Genomic DNA, 13,809 nt, shown 5'->3' with positions numbered 1-13,809 from the left:
CACAAGGTTGTTGTGAGGATAATAGTTGTAAAGATTTTTTTTTCTTTTTTAAAGATTTTTGGATCTTTGCAGATCCAAAATGCTATATACACTCTAGCTATTAATTTGCACAGATGGGACTGAAGCAGAAGTTATCTAAAGCAAGAGATAATTTAAAAAATTCCACTTGACATCATGACTGACATGCCTCCCTGCCTCACTCATTTTCTCCAGGTACCAGCAGGTTTTTGCCCAGCATGGACTAACATTACATTTGCTTCACAAATGGCAGCAGGGGTAGTAGTAACAAGGAAACCAGGAAGCAACAGGGGCAAGCCTGTCAGGATGGATCAGGGGATCACCGATCAAAGCTGGAAGGGACCTCAGAGGCCATTGACTCACTTTATAAATAGAGAAATTGAGGCCCAGAAAAGTCTATCTACTTGCCCAAAGTCACAAATCAAGCATCAAGTGCAGATTAGAAATTTAAGAAAAAAGTTTAAGAGCAGCAGAGAATGGTCACACAAACAAACAGTGAAGGAAGGCTGCCTTTGCTCCCAAGGAGCTCAGATTCTAATGCAAGAGATGACACTCAGCTGCAAGGCAGAGGGAAGGCCCACTGGTACAGTATTATGGGGACTAGCCTCTACCCAGAGCACCTGCCATATCCTGCCCATGTAGAGACACTAGAGAACATGATTCCTGGAGAGAGGTGATGGTGTGTGCTGGGAATGCCTTGGAGAGACATGGAACATGTGCAGATATCTGCAGCTGGTTTTGGTTGGCCAACCACATGGTGAATAGGAGGTTCTTTGGCTGCTAAAGCATTCCAAAAGGATTAGCGCGGAAACTTTGGCCATTTTTCTCTTTGGCTATACTTGGATAATTTGACTCCACTGATGGTTTCCAGTGACAGAAAGCAATGTGAGGGGAGAGGCCTTTGGCAATCATTTAGTACCTGAATGTGAACCTGGTAGGGCCAATCTTACATAGAAACTAAGTTTAGTCTGAGCCCATTCTCCCTGGGAAACAAGGTGGGGTAGGGGAGAATGTACACCGCCAACAATTGGAAGGAAATGTACTTTTGTGATTGTTGTATCTTTAAAGTAAAAATTCCTTTGCAAAATCTAATTGATGGTAAATGGTTAAGTGGAACTATGGTACACTGGCACCTAACAGTGGAGGAAACAAAACCTGGGGGGCGGAATCAAGCTGATAACATTAGAGAGAAGTCACCCTGAATACTTTGAGAGTATCTTAGAGGACTGAGGAACACAGAAACAAACAAAAAAATTCCAACAACCCCCCCCCAAATAAAACTGAGTGCATTGTGTGAAGACAAATAAGCACATGAACATTTTTTGCTGCTGGCCTCATTAATCATTATAGTGACCACACGACAGTTGTTGGCAAACCCCCTGTTTAAAAACCTACTCAGGAAGCACACTTGGGTAAAAAAATTGTTACAAAGTCCAGCACTGAAGACAAAGGCCATGGTGTAGTGTAGTCACTGGCCACAATAACCTGGTAGAATGGGATCCTTCTTTCCCTACTGAATCTGTCATCTAGAAGGAGGTTGGGAAGATACCCAAGTGTTCCATTAGGCTGTTACTCTTGGGGGAAAATATCATTCAATTCCAAGCCCCCTAGTTCCTTCTAACCATCCAATATTGTGCAAGGTACCCTGGAAAATACAGAACACATCTAGATCCAGTCCTTCCCCCTTGGGCAGCATAAAACTAATATCCACTCATCTTTTTTTTTTTTGCTTTTTGGAGGGCAATTGGAGTTAAGTGACTTGCCCAAGGTCACATGGCTAGTTTTTGTGTTAAGTGTCTGAGGCTGGATTTGAACTCAGGTCCTCCTGACTCCAGGGCCGGTGCTCTATTCACTGAGCCACCTAGCTGCCTCCAATATCCATTTATCTTTTAATTATTTATGTGGGGAGGGAAAGGGACCTTCCATCTCACATTTCCAGAAGCAGGGTCACCATGCCTCCATGTGAATTGGCATAAGACAGCACAAGGCACATGCCCTAAAGATGGGGTCCTCATTGGCCAGTCTTCCCATTACAATCACAAAACATCCTTTGGCATTCAATCCCATTCTTAAAAAGCCATTTGGTAGGGCATAGTGGTGTATACCTGCAATCACAGACACCAGGGAGGCTAAGACCAGAGGAGTTCTTGAGCTTGGGAGTTTTGAGTTGTAGCAGGCTGTGCTCATCAGGTGTTCCAACTATATTTGAGACTGATACGATGAGCTAGGATAGGGGGTGGGGGAGACCAGGTTACCTGAGTAAGGGTTCAGAAAAGGGACAAGTTAAAGCTCCCATGCCAATCAGGGCAAGATCAGGCTGAGGGAGGAAGGGAGACCTAGACTGAAAGACACTAATAAAAGCTATTTGTTAGGCATTCATGGGATACGAAGACTTAAGAGTTTATGTTTTAGGAGGGGGAAGTGGGATTATATTTATGAAGGGCAATGATTAGATTAGATGGCCTTTTAATTCTAGGTCTGTGAGCACATGATCCTATGAGTCATCTACTTTGTGAATTGTGTACAATAGGATTCCACATAGTCTGACAGAGTCTCTCTCTGTCTCTCTCTCTCTGTCTCTGTCTCTCTCTCTGTCTCTCTCTCTGTCTCTGTCTCTCTCTCTCTCTGTGTCTCTCTCTGTCTCTCTGTCTCTCTGTCTCTCTGTCTCTCTCTCTCTCTCTCTCTGTCTCTCTCTCTCTCTCTCTCTCTCTCTCTCTCTCTGTCTCTCTCTCTCTCTCTCACACACACACACACACTATTGTTCCCATGGGCTTGGAGGAGAAGAGCATCATTAAACTCTGTTTCCCTTTCAACCCTCAGATGAACCTGTTTTGACTCCTTCCTGTTATTATTTCACAGCCAAAACCAGATCAGAAGCACTGAAAGGAAGAGGCCATGCTGGTGGTCAGGTGCCCCAAGCTCAAGGTTGACTGGTTCTCTGTGTGACTGTGACAAAGGTCTTTACCTCCCTGGGTCCTTTTTCCCATTGAAAGTTAGACCATGGGCTCCACCCTAAAGTTTCTGAGGATATTTCACACTGGCCATTGGAAATGACATATGGTTCCTGAAAGTGATAATGAGGTCTCAGGGGCATGTATGCTCCAGCATTATCATCAAAAGCATAATCATGATGCCGCCAAACCCAGATAATGAGATCTCATCATCCCAGGGGCCACAATATCCCTCCCACCCAAGCTTGGAGAGCAAGATAAATAATCTTGTGTGCCAACAGCCTTGCATCTGTCCAGATTTAATTAGAGGAGGTAGCTGTTTCCTAACGTTTTGCACATGCCTTTTCCTCATCATTTCCTCCTCTCTTATATGATTTAAACTTGGATGGTAAGCATCTCATTCCTGCTGGTGGCCTTCCAGGCACTGCTCTGGTATGTGAAAATGGATATTTAATAAGAATTCTTCTGTTTACAGAGAAAGAGACAACCCTAGGAAGCTGATTCTTCCTCCCAGGGCCCATATGAACTCCTGTCACTTCCTCTCCAAGCTTGTATAGGGTAATTCCTGGAATGCAGGGATCCTATCTTAATTGTTAGTGACAGAGCCTTGCATACAGTAGGAGCTAACTCTGTGTGTGTATTGAATACAACTGTATAAAGTTAACGGGGAAATCTCCCTAATAAAAAGGCAGATGAGTGATATAGTATATAGAATGCTGGGCCTAAAGTCAGGAAGAACTGAGTTCAAATCTACCTCAGACACATCCGAGCTGGGTGACCCTGTCACTAAACCTGTGTCTATCTCAGTTTCCTCAAATGGAAATGCAGACAACATCACTAACCTCAAAGTGTTGTTGTGAGATAATATTTGTAAAAAAAACTCTTAGTACAGTGCCTGGCACATGGTAGGTCCCATATAAATGATCATCTCCTTCTCCCTGAAAGGGTTCATTCCCATTGTCCTCATCATGTTACTGTATGAAATTCCTCCTTGACACTTGTGTTTGTCATAGGAATCTAGGATCCCAGATTGAGGGTTGGAGGAGACCTCAGAAGGCATAGAGTCTAACCTGTTCATTTAACAGTCGATGAACATTTAATTAAGCACCTACTATGTGCCAGGCTAAAAGGAAACAAGTCCAGAGGGCTTCATGGGACCTAGAACTACCCTAGAGGTAGGTAGGTGGCATGGTATATAGAATCTTGGATTAGGGTCAGAAAGATCTGAGTTTGAATCTTACTGTAGATATTTCCTAGCTATGTGACCCTAGATAAGTACTGAACCTCTCGAAGCTGGGTGTCTTTATTTGGAAAACAGGACTGAGAGCAGTGCCTCACTTGGTTGTGGTGAGGTTCTCCTACCCAAATGAAAGTAAATAAAATAAGAATATTTTAAACTCTGAAAATATCAAAGTGCTAAAAATTGATTTGTTAAAAAAAATAATCAGCAAAATCTACCTAAAATGGGTTTTGATTATTGAAAATCACTGAAAATCACTGAAAATTATTGAAAAGCATGATAATGGATAGGAATCTGGCCCCTGAGCCAGTAAGGTATGAGTTCAGTCCTTCCCTTTGATATAAATTGGCTAAATTAGCCTGGGCAAATCACTGGGAGATAATATATTTTTTTTTGGATGGGACCTGTTATTTCATCACTACAGGGAGGTGGAAGTGAGGAAACTCTCTCTCTCTCTCTGTCTCTTTCTGTCTCTCTGTCTGTCTGTGTCTGTCTGTCTGTCTCTCTCTCTGTCAGCTGTCCAGAAATTCAGTTCTCAAGACTCCTCAGACTCAAAGACTATTATGATATGTAAGCATCCCAGTGCCTCCCAGTGAGCCCCACCCCCTCACCCTTGATGGAGCAAACTCCTTAAACCTCAATTGTCAGACTTCTTGGGCACAGCCAAAGACTGCTTTGATGCTTCAAATACATAATGTTAATAAGTATTATTTTTGATGGCAGTTAACAAGCAGTAAATGATAGACATTATGTTTTTTTTTCAATCTAAATAAAGGTAATGGTAAACATCTTCCTGGGGGGAAAAAAGCAAAGCATAATACTGACAGGTTAGGAAGTAGCCACTGTCAGATAACCTAATAATTAATGCAATAATTTAAAGATAAGCATTAACCGGGAAATCCAGTGCACCCTGTATATCAGACACCAAATAACTATAGCAAGTTAATAACTGATTACAAAGTCAGTTCCAAGTTGAATCAAATGAAAGATTTATACCACCTAATCAACCAACCATTTCCCCAAGTCAACAATATTGGTGTGATATCTCTTAAAAATTAAAACATATTAATGTGTAATAAAAAAAAAGAAATGAAAGGGACTATAATGTGATAGACAGAGAGACAGTCTTGGGAGTTAGCAAGACCTGGTTTCATGAGCCACTTCTGACCCACTCTAGCTGTGTGACCCTTCACTACAGATTTCTCAGGACTCTCAGACAACTCTATATGCCTATAAATTACAGAGGATTTGCTGATGTGTTATCAGTGGAGGGCACTTCTATTCTGGGAATTCTCTATGCTAATGAAATATAGCCACCAATGACCATTGATGGGGAATCAAGAATCATTCCTTCCATAGAGCATATGCTTGGTTCTCTATTCTCTTAGCTACCAAAAGAGAGAAAAATAATAGACTGGGTCTTCTGGGATTCATGGAAATTGTGTGAGGTTAGAGTCCAGCTAAGGACTCATTTTTAAAAATTAATTTACATTGATTAATAAATGATGGAATAAATGATTTTTTAAGCAAGAAAAGAATCGGGATATCCCCTTGAAACCATCTAAATATCTGAGAGATCCTGTCTTCAAGCCCCTTCACCTACCCAAATGAATTCTGAGACCTATATTTTTGGTCTATTCAGATGAAAACATCTCTGGCCCCGAGGAAAAGCAACATACCTGAAAATGCCCAAAAAGGAAAAAAACAAACCCAACTCTGAGTTGTGAAACTGACTTACACTCTTGGTTTTACAATGTTCCTACTCCCAGCCCCCAGAAACAGAATTTCTTTGTAATTACTTGTGCTCTTCTTTCCTTTGCTTCCATCTCTTCCCCAACTCCCATCCTCCTTCCTTCTGACTTGCCTTCTGGGTGAGATGATCACTCTCTCATCTCCTGAGTCCCATACCTACCTCATAGCCCGTGATTGCAATCTGATGCATGGAGTCATTAACCGATTTAATGATATCCAGGACAGTGGCCAGGGCTTCTTCCAGCTCTGCTGTATCTTCAGAATTCTTGCTACACTTTAGCATCTCCTGTGGGAACCAAAAAATCATGTGGGAAGTTAACAGGCCCAAGATCATCCCAATCTATTGTGAAAAGACTCCTGGATCCTGGATAAGACACTGACAAAAAAAATCAGCCCCAGCCCCAGTTGGGGGTGGGGGGTGGGTAGAGAAGGGGAGTCAATGTTTATCTTTTAGATGAGCCACAGAATGATTTCTACATTATTTGGTGCTATTGGCAGGGAAGACAAGACCATCTACCAGAATGTCCCTAATTAATGGGAATGACCTCAACATGGGAAATGCATATGTATTTTTCTTCTTGCAAGGCAAAGAACACAGGCTTTTAAAATATAAAGAAAACAAATCTTCTAAAATTACCTTTTCCTTCTTGAAAGACACAAGCAAAGAAACTTTTTTTTTCCTGTGGTTAGGAGAGAATATTATCCTTGTTATTTTCATTGCCCTGAGAGTAGCTAAATGAAGATAGGATCCCACAGTTAGGGATTTGGATTCAGAAGGGATTTCAAGAGGGCAACAAGCCCAATTCCCCTCATTTTACAGATGAGTAAAGTGATGACCTGAGAGGGTGGGTGACATTCCCACAGTTGCTCGAGAAATAAAAGGCACAACCAGAATCTGAACTCAAGTTTTGTGATTCCAAGTTCCTTTGTACCTGCCATCTATATTTATCACAACTTACATGACCAGAGTAAGCTTCTCAGCCAGATTTTAGGTCTAGGATCCTTCATTTATGATCATCACAGAGAAATATAAAGGACCTCAAAGGTCCTTTGCCCAAGGTCACACAGGCAGAAATGGGATTTGAACCTACATCCTCTGATATTAGGAAGGGAAGCTGGTCCCCTTGATATCTCTCCTCATTATTATCTCCTCATCATATCTCCATCATCATATGTGAAATCAAATTTTCCTTTCCCTAGTTCTATTATGTATCAGATTTGGTCAAATACTTGCAAAACATAAAATACTCCAAATTATGGAGAGGTAGGGGCAGCTAAGTGGTGCTCATCTTCCCTGGCATATGGCAACCATAGCCATCATCCACTAGTTCCATTTTTCTGAAATACAAAAGAGTGGCCTCATTTCATTTACCTTTAAAAGCAACTGGTACTTTGTGATTCTCTGGACTGGCTTTAAGAGGTATGCATCCAGGGAGAGTTTGTGGTCCAACTTGCGCTGACATTCCTTTAAGAAAGAAAAGGAAAGGAAAAAGAGAAAGGAGAGTCATTTAGACAAGCATGGATAGAAAAGGCCCTTGGCTATGGTATAGGAGCTGCCGAGTCCATCAGTTTGCATCATTTCATCATCTCATTCTCCAGTATATGGGCAAGAGAGGTGTGAGGAAGAGGGGGAACAAGAAATAGGGTGGAAGTGGGATGAATGACTGCTTCCATTGGAGAGCTGAGGAGGTGGGGAGATTCGTGAGTAGACACATGCCCTTGCTGAGAAAATCTGCTAGTAGGCAAGAGAATTTTAGATTCTTTTGAAAAGAGCAGAGGCCTGTTCCTGGTGAGAAGAATTTACATCCTTCTCATGTGTGCTAGTCTGGTGGAAACCACAGGGTTGAGTGTGTTTTTTTCCGACACTTAGATCAACGCTCAAGACACCTCCCATTACCAAGGCAAAGCTGACTGATTTTGTTCCATAGCTATACCCCCTTCAGCTGAAGGTTCTTTCCATAGAGCCCGAAAGGAAGGCTGAAGTAATAACCATGAGCTCAAAGTTTGATTTATTTTCATCTCTGCTTTTATCAAGGCTTTATATCTCTTCTCCAAAATACACTGGACTCTTTTAATCAAATAAATCATATCATCCCTAGGACCAAATTCCTCTGAGCAGATGACAAATTCTGGGGTTCTTTACACGGTGGTGTGATAATGATGAAGAAGATGAAGATGATGATAGCAATAAGAACAATGTCGGCACTGTGAAGATGGAGAGCTGATTCACAAACAGGTGCAAGCAATACCTCTGCTGCCTATAGGCTCCACGATCCCAGGGAGTCACTCAAACTCTTAGTATTCTAGGACACTCCCTGAATCTCTAAGCAGCAGAGATAGTGCTGATCTCCATTGCTAGAAGGAATCTTGTCTGCTAGGGTTTCCTTAGACCAACAAAGTCGCAGGTTTGGGCCAAATAAACAAATGACATTCGTGTGGTTTTTTTTTTTTGATAAATTTATATAGTATTTTGCCAATCTTTTGTTCTTTCATTCTTTCCTTATCTTTCTTTTCTACCTCACTTTTTTCTCTCTCTTCTTTCCTTCCTTCCATCCTTTCTATCATCTATGTTTATCTGTCTGTCTTGTCTATCTACTATGGTCATCATCTCTGTCTCTCTCTTGTGTGTATGTGTATATGTGTGTTCATGCCTGTCTCTCATTTCACTTAAGTCTTATAACGACCCTGGGAGGTAGAATGGTGTAGATATTACTACCCTCATGTGTAAAATGAGATAGAGTAAAGTGAAATAGACTCAGGTGAATACCTTTCTTCAGGGTCACAGAGCTAGCAAGCATCCAGAGGCCAGATTATAGCCCAGGAAGGCCCTCCACACCTGAGCCTCTGCACCATAAGAAGAGTGGTGGTTGCTGGCTTAAGGTTCTCAGTGACTTGTGTTGAGCTCTACCTGAAAGAAGATGCTGTCTCCACATTGTCTCCAAAGTGTTTCCGACCTCGGCTTATTTTGACAGTATTTTTCATAGACTTGGAGATCCTCTTTCTGAAAAAAAAGAGAAAAAAAGAAAACATCAAAAACAGTTGAGTGAATGTATTTCAGAAAAGAGCTAGTTGGAAAGTCAGAATAGTTAATCAATCAACAAATATTTATTAATTACCTACTATGTGCCACAAGCTGTTCTAGGCACTAGGGAGACAAAGGCCAAAAAAATAATGTAACAATCTTTGCTCTCCAGGACCATCTATTCTGGGCCACTGATGTCAAACTCAAATAGAAATGGGGACCACTCCATCTGGTATAAGGATCCCAGCAGGTACATGATAACATTATCAGTGTTTTATTACATCCCAGCATAATCAATTTGTTAGATTAGCAGTAACCAATAAATTGAGTTAATGGCCTCTCCCAATGACCAAAGACCTTCCCAATTACATTTTAATCTGGTTTGGGGCCTCAGACTTCATGTACCTTGAGGCCCTGTCTTTGACACCTCTGTTCTAAGTAATGTTGTTAAAGCCAAACTAATCATTCTTATCCTTCTGTCTGGAAGAACAGGGAAAATACATGAAAACCACTGAACTTTCAAAATCTTGGCACATTCTGTACTTCTTTATACCAAGGAAATTCCTTTCCCCTCATCTTTTCCAAGATGCAGGTTCTGGCCAATAAATTCACCCTCTTGGCTGGGGCTCATGGTTCTCCAGTTGTTAAGTATGGCTTTCTTTTCTCCACACCTGGTACAATCAACCCACAAACTGTTACTTTGCCTTTCCTAACTCAACCACAAACAAAAAGCAACTTCCTCCTCCTCCTTCTTCTTTCGTTTCTTTTTCTTCCTCTTCTTCTTCTTTGTCTTTCTCTATCTCTCTCCTGTCTCTCTGTCTCTGTCTCTCTCCTTTCTGAATCATTCCCCAGACAAGTGGTCTTTCAGTTTTGATTGAAGACATCTGATGATGGAGAACCCATTACTTTCCAGGGGAATCTGCTCCACTTTTGGAGAATTCTAAGTGTGAGAAAATTTTTAATATGCTGGAGTTGGGAATTCACCTCCCTGCAAACCTGTTCCTAGATCTGTCCTGGGACCAAGCAAAACAAGCCTAATTTCTGTTCCGCACAACATTCCTTTAAACATGTGAAGATCATTATCAGGCAGAGTACTTCAGCAGAAAGAGGCCTGCTGTTGGAGTCAGAGGTTGTTATTCAGTCATGTCTGACTCTTTGTGGCTCCATTTGGGGTTTTCTTGGCAAAGATACCGGAGTCAGAGGACCTGGGTTAAAATTCTATCTCTGGTATTCCTTACTTGTGGACCGTGGACACGTTATCTAGCCGTACTACATCTCAGTTTCTTTATCTGTAAAGGGAAGGGGGTTGAACTAGATGGCCTTTGAGTCACTGGCTACCCAATAAATTCAGAGTCTCTGACAGGGGCATATAACAGTTAAACAGGTTGCTGAGGGCCACATAGCTAGTAAGTGTCCAACGTAGGATTTGAACTCAGGTTCTCCTAATTTCAAGTCTTGCTATGGCGCCTGCCTAGGGCTGAGACACAGGAACAGATTCTCACAGGGTGGATTCTGTGGGAGAGGCCTTGTTTCAGTGCATGGTCTACCTAATAGGGGAGGCAAAGGGTTCATCATTTTGAGTAGGTCCTGCTCAGAGAGGACAGATGGAAACTGAATGATTGGGAGGAAGCAAGGGTATTGGTCTGTACAACACTCTAATAAGGCAGGGCAGTGAGTACTTCTTCCCACAGAAAATGTGGTCCTTCTGCCTGTAAGAATGTGTGGCACAATTTTTTTTAAAGGCAATCAGGGTAGGGGCAGCTGGGTGGTGCAGTGAATAGAGCACTGGCCCTGGAGTCAGGAGGACCAGAGTTCAAATCTGACTTCAGACATTTAACACTTACTAGCTGAGTGACCTTGGGCAAGTCCCTTAGCCCCAACTGCCCTGCCCTCCCCCCTCCAAAAAGCAAAAACAACAACAACAAAACAAAAGCAATCAGGGTTAAGTGGCTTGTCCAGGGTTACACAGTTAGCAAGTGTTTAGACATTTTTTGATTTAAACCCAGGTCCCCCTGACTCCAGGCTGCCCCTGTATGGCACAAATTCTGTGCCTTGGAATTTTGGATCTGGGGAGGGAAAAGGGATGAAAGAAGGACTCTGCTTCTTGAATTTCTCCTTCGGGCATCAGCAACTCCAAACACAAAGGTTCGTATCATCAGTCGAGGCCTCCTCCTGTCACATTTGGAGACAGTCATTTTAACTGAGTTTAATGATGGCCCTGCAGCTAAGATGGAGATTCCCTAGAGGGAGGAGAGTCAGCTAGGTGACATAGCATATAGAGGGACAACTTTAGAGTCAGGGAAATCTAAGTTCAAATCCAACTTTGGACACTGATTAGCTGTATGACTGTGGGCAAGTCACTTGACCCCTCTGAAAATCTTGGAAACCCAACTCTAAAAAAGGACCAACAGACATAGGAATCCTGCCTGGCCCTGTGTCCATAGATCCTCCCTCCCACAGCAAGATAACGAAAGGAAACAGAGCTGTTTGGGGCAGGAAACAGTGGTTTGGCCTGTTCAGGTTTCCTCTGAAGCATGAACTAATGCCAGAAGTCTCCCTGTCTTCAGAGTGCAATGATTGCTCAGCTGCATGACCCAGGCAATGCCCCTGCTCTCCCTAACCATCAACAGTTCCCTCATTTTTTAAATGAGGGCATTGCATGAGATTATCTTTAAGGTCCCTTTTGGCCTTTCCATTCTAGGCTTTTTAAACATGGCAGCCAATGGGGCATCTGAAATAGGCAGGTAGCAACATGGAGAGTCCTCAGGTCTCTAACCACCATGCTCCATTTTACAGGTCCTCAATACTCCTCCTTCCCACCTAGAGAAGGGGCTGCACATTTTCTAACGTCACACAGAGGAAGACAAACTGTGCCTTTTTCAGCACTGACAAAATCTGGGCCTGAATTGGGCAGTTAGGTGGATAGAGCGTTGACTGATGTCAAAAAGTCTCATCTTCCTGAGTTCAAATCTGGCCTCAGACATTTACTAACTATGTGACCCTGGGCTACTTTCCCCATCTATCAACTGAGCTGGAGAAGGAAATGGCAAATCCTTCCAGAATGTCCGCCAAGAAAACCCCAGATAAGGGTCACAAAGAGGTGGACACAACTGAAAACGGCTGAACAACAAAAGGGCCTGCATCATGTCCGTGGTTGGAGTGTAAAAAGGGACTTGGTCCAGGCTCCATGACACAAGCTTGGCCTCTTCCTCCTCCTTTTGAATCTTTGCATGTGTTCTCCCATGCGCAGACCACTGGTTTATTATTTGCATGTCTGTATCTTTTCTGTAGAGTCTTTTTTTTTCATGTTCCCGAAGTTTGATGTGTCCTGTCAGCACTCAGAGTGCTGTTCCCAGTAGCCTTTTGCTTCCTGCACTTTGTCCTTCCTTTGGAAGCCTTTACTTTTTTGGCAGGGAGAGGGACGGGAGTGGGGGGTGGGGGAGGGGGTAGAGAGAAAGTGGCCAGGTTGTCTTTGCCCTGGGATGGGGAACCTGCAGTCTTGAGGCCACATGTGCCTTTCTAGATCCTTAAGTTCGGCCTCCTGACTGAATCAAAATTTGACAGAATAAATCTAGAAGGCCCCACTGCCTTTGCCCCCATTGTCTGTCACCTCACCTGTAGCAGAAGCTCCAGGTTTCCCTCTGAAATGGGCACTCAAGAGATGCCATTCAGACTGGCTGACTTGAATGACTCAGAGCTTCCAATGATACCTGTGTGTTGGGCCGAGCTGGGCCCCTCAGAGCCAGGGTGACCAGAGTCCAGATGCCACCTGTCAGTGTGACCATGGGAAAGCCAAGTAACCCCTCTCAGCCTCAGTTTCCTAAGGTGTAAAATGGTGTAAAAATGCTCTAAGGTTCCCTTGGGTTCTAATTCTATGGTCCTAAGTGTCTCACATCTGGAAAGTGGGGTGTCTTTCCTGAAACACAGGTTTATAAAGCATGGCAATCAACACTGTAACTCCTGGCACGCAGCGGGTATTTCATAAATGCTGGATGGATTGAGCAAAATTGATGATGGCTTATCAACTAATACCTAGGATGTATCTGAGGGTGTGAGCTCTGAAGCAGTGACTTCTGCTGCTGTAAGCTGCTCTCAGGGCCCCCGGGCCATCTGATCCACCCTGTACCTGGCCAGGTCAAGAATGTCCTCCAGAGGTGCCCCAAGATGTGCCCCACCAGTGCCCCAGCGGTGCCACAGATAGAGTGAAAACTCTGTTGAGCTCAGATCCTGTTTCTGGAGCAAGCCCCTCCCTCACTGGGCCTCAGCTTCTCTCCTGGAGCACCAGCTCCAAAGCTAGACCCACGATAAGAAGGAATCCAGTCCTAGCCCAGGCAGCCATTCTACCCTTGGTTAGCTCCACTTTCTTGTTCTGGTGGTTGTTGCTGCTGCTGTTTAAGCTGGGTCTCCCTACCTCTCTTGGGCTGGAAGTGCCATGGCCATTCCTGGGCCCAGTTTTAAAACTGATCAGTGCAGACGCTGTGCCCCTGCTCTCTATCTGACCTGGCCCAGCTCCCTTCTGCTCAGGTAAACTGAGGCCCAGGCAGGTGGTGAAGGAGCTTGCTCAGAAAATGAACAGCAGAGTCAGGCCATAAAAATCATACTGGAAGGGACCTTAGAAGCCATGTAATCAACTCTCCCACATTTTACAGATAAGGAAACTGGCCAAAAGCAAGGAAGAGAATTGATCGATCTACCCACCAGCCAACATGCATTTATTAAGCACTTACTTTGTGTCCAGGAATGCTGAGACAAAAATGAAACTCCCTTCAAGTGACCCCAGAAAGGCATAGCCTCCCGTCCCTGGAATCTGTTCCAACTTACTTGTC

General features: G+C 43.4%; 1 protein-coding gene across 2 annotated transcripts in view; it reads right to left on the bottom strand.

The window, feature by feature from the left end:
- The window catches only part of MCF2L2 (MCF.2 cell line derived transforming sequence-like 2), a 348,809-nt gene that overhangs the window by 61,156 nt on the left and 273,844 nt on the right, over nucleotides 1-13,809 (bottom strand). For both annotated transcript variants that reach the window (XM_069104786.1, XM_069104785.1), the window contains exons 19-21: nucleotides 8,870-8,962; nucleotides 7,334-7,426; nucleotides 6,122-6,247 (exon numbers count right to left, since the gene is read on the bottom strand). In XM_069104786.1, coding sequence (XP_068960887.1) covers nucleotides 6,122-6,247; nucleotides 7,334-7,426; nucleotides 8,870-8,962 — 312 coding nt within the window. The remainder of the gene's footprint in view (nucleotides 1-6,121; nucleotides 6,248-7,333; nucleotides 7,427-8,869; nucleotides 8,963-13,809) is intronic.

This window comes from Petaurus breviceps, unplaced genomic scaffold (assembly GCF_028583685.1).
Source record: "Petaurus breviceps papuanus isolate PSGF00001 unplaced genomic scaffold, PetGlider_PUasm1.0 688, whole genome shotgun sequence".
Lineage (NCBI taxonomy): Eukaryota > Metazoa > Chordata > Mammalia > Diprotodontia > Petauridae > Petaurus > Petaurus breviceps.
Note: the sequence above shows the minus strand (reverse complement) of the source record. Positions and strands in the feature narration are given on the sequence as shown.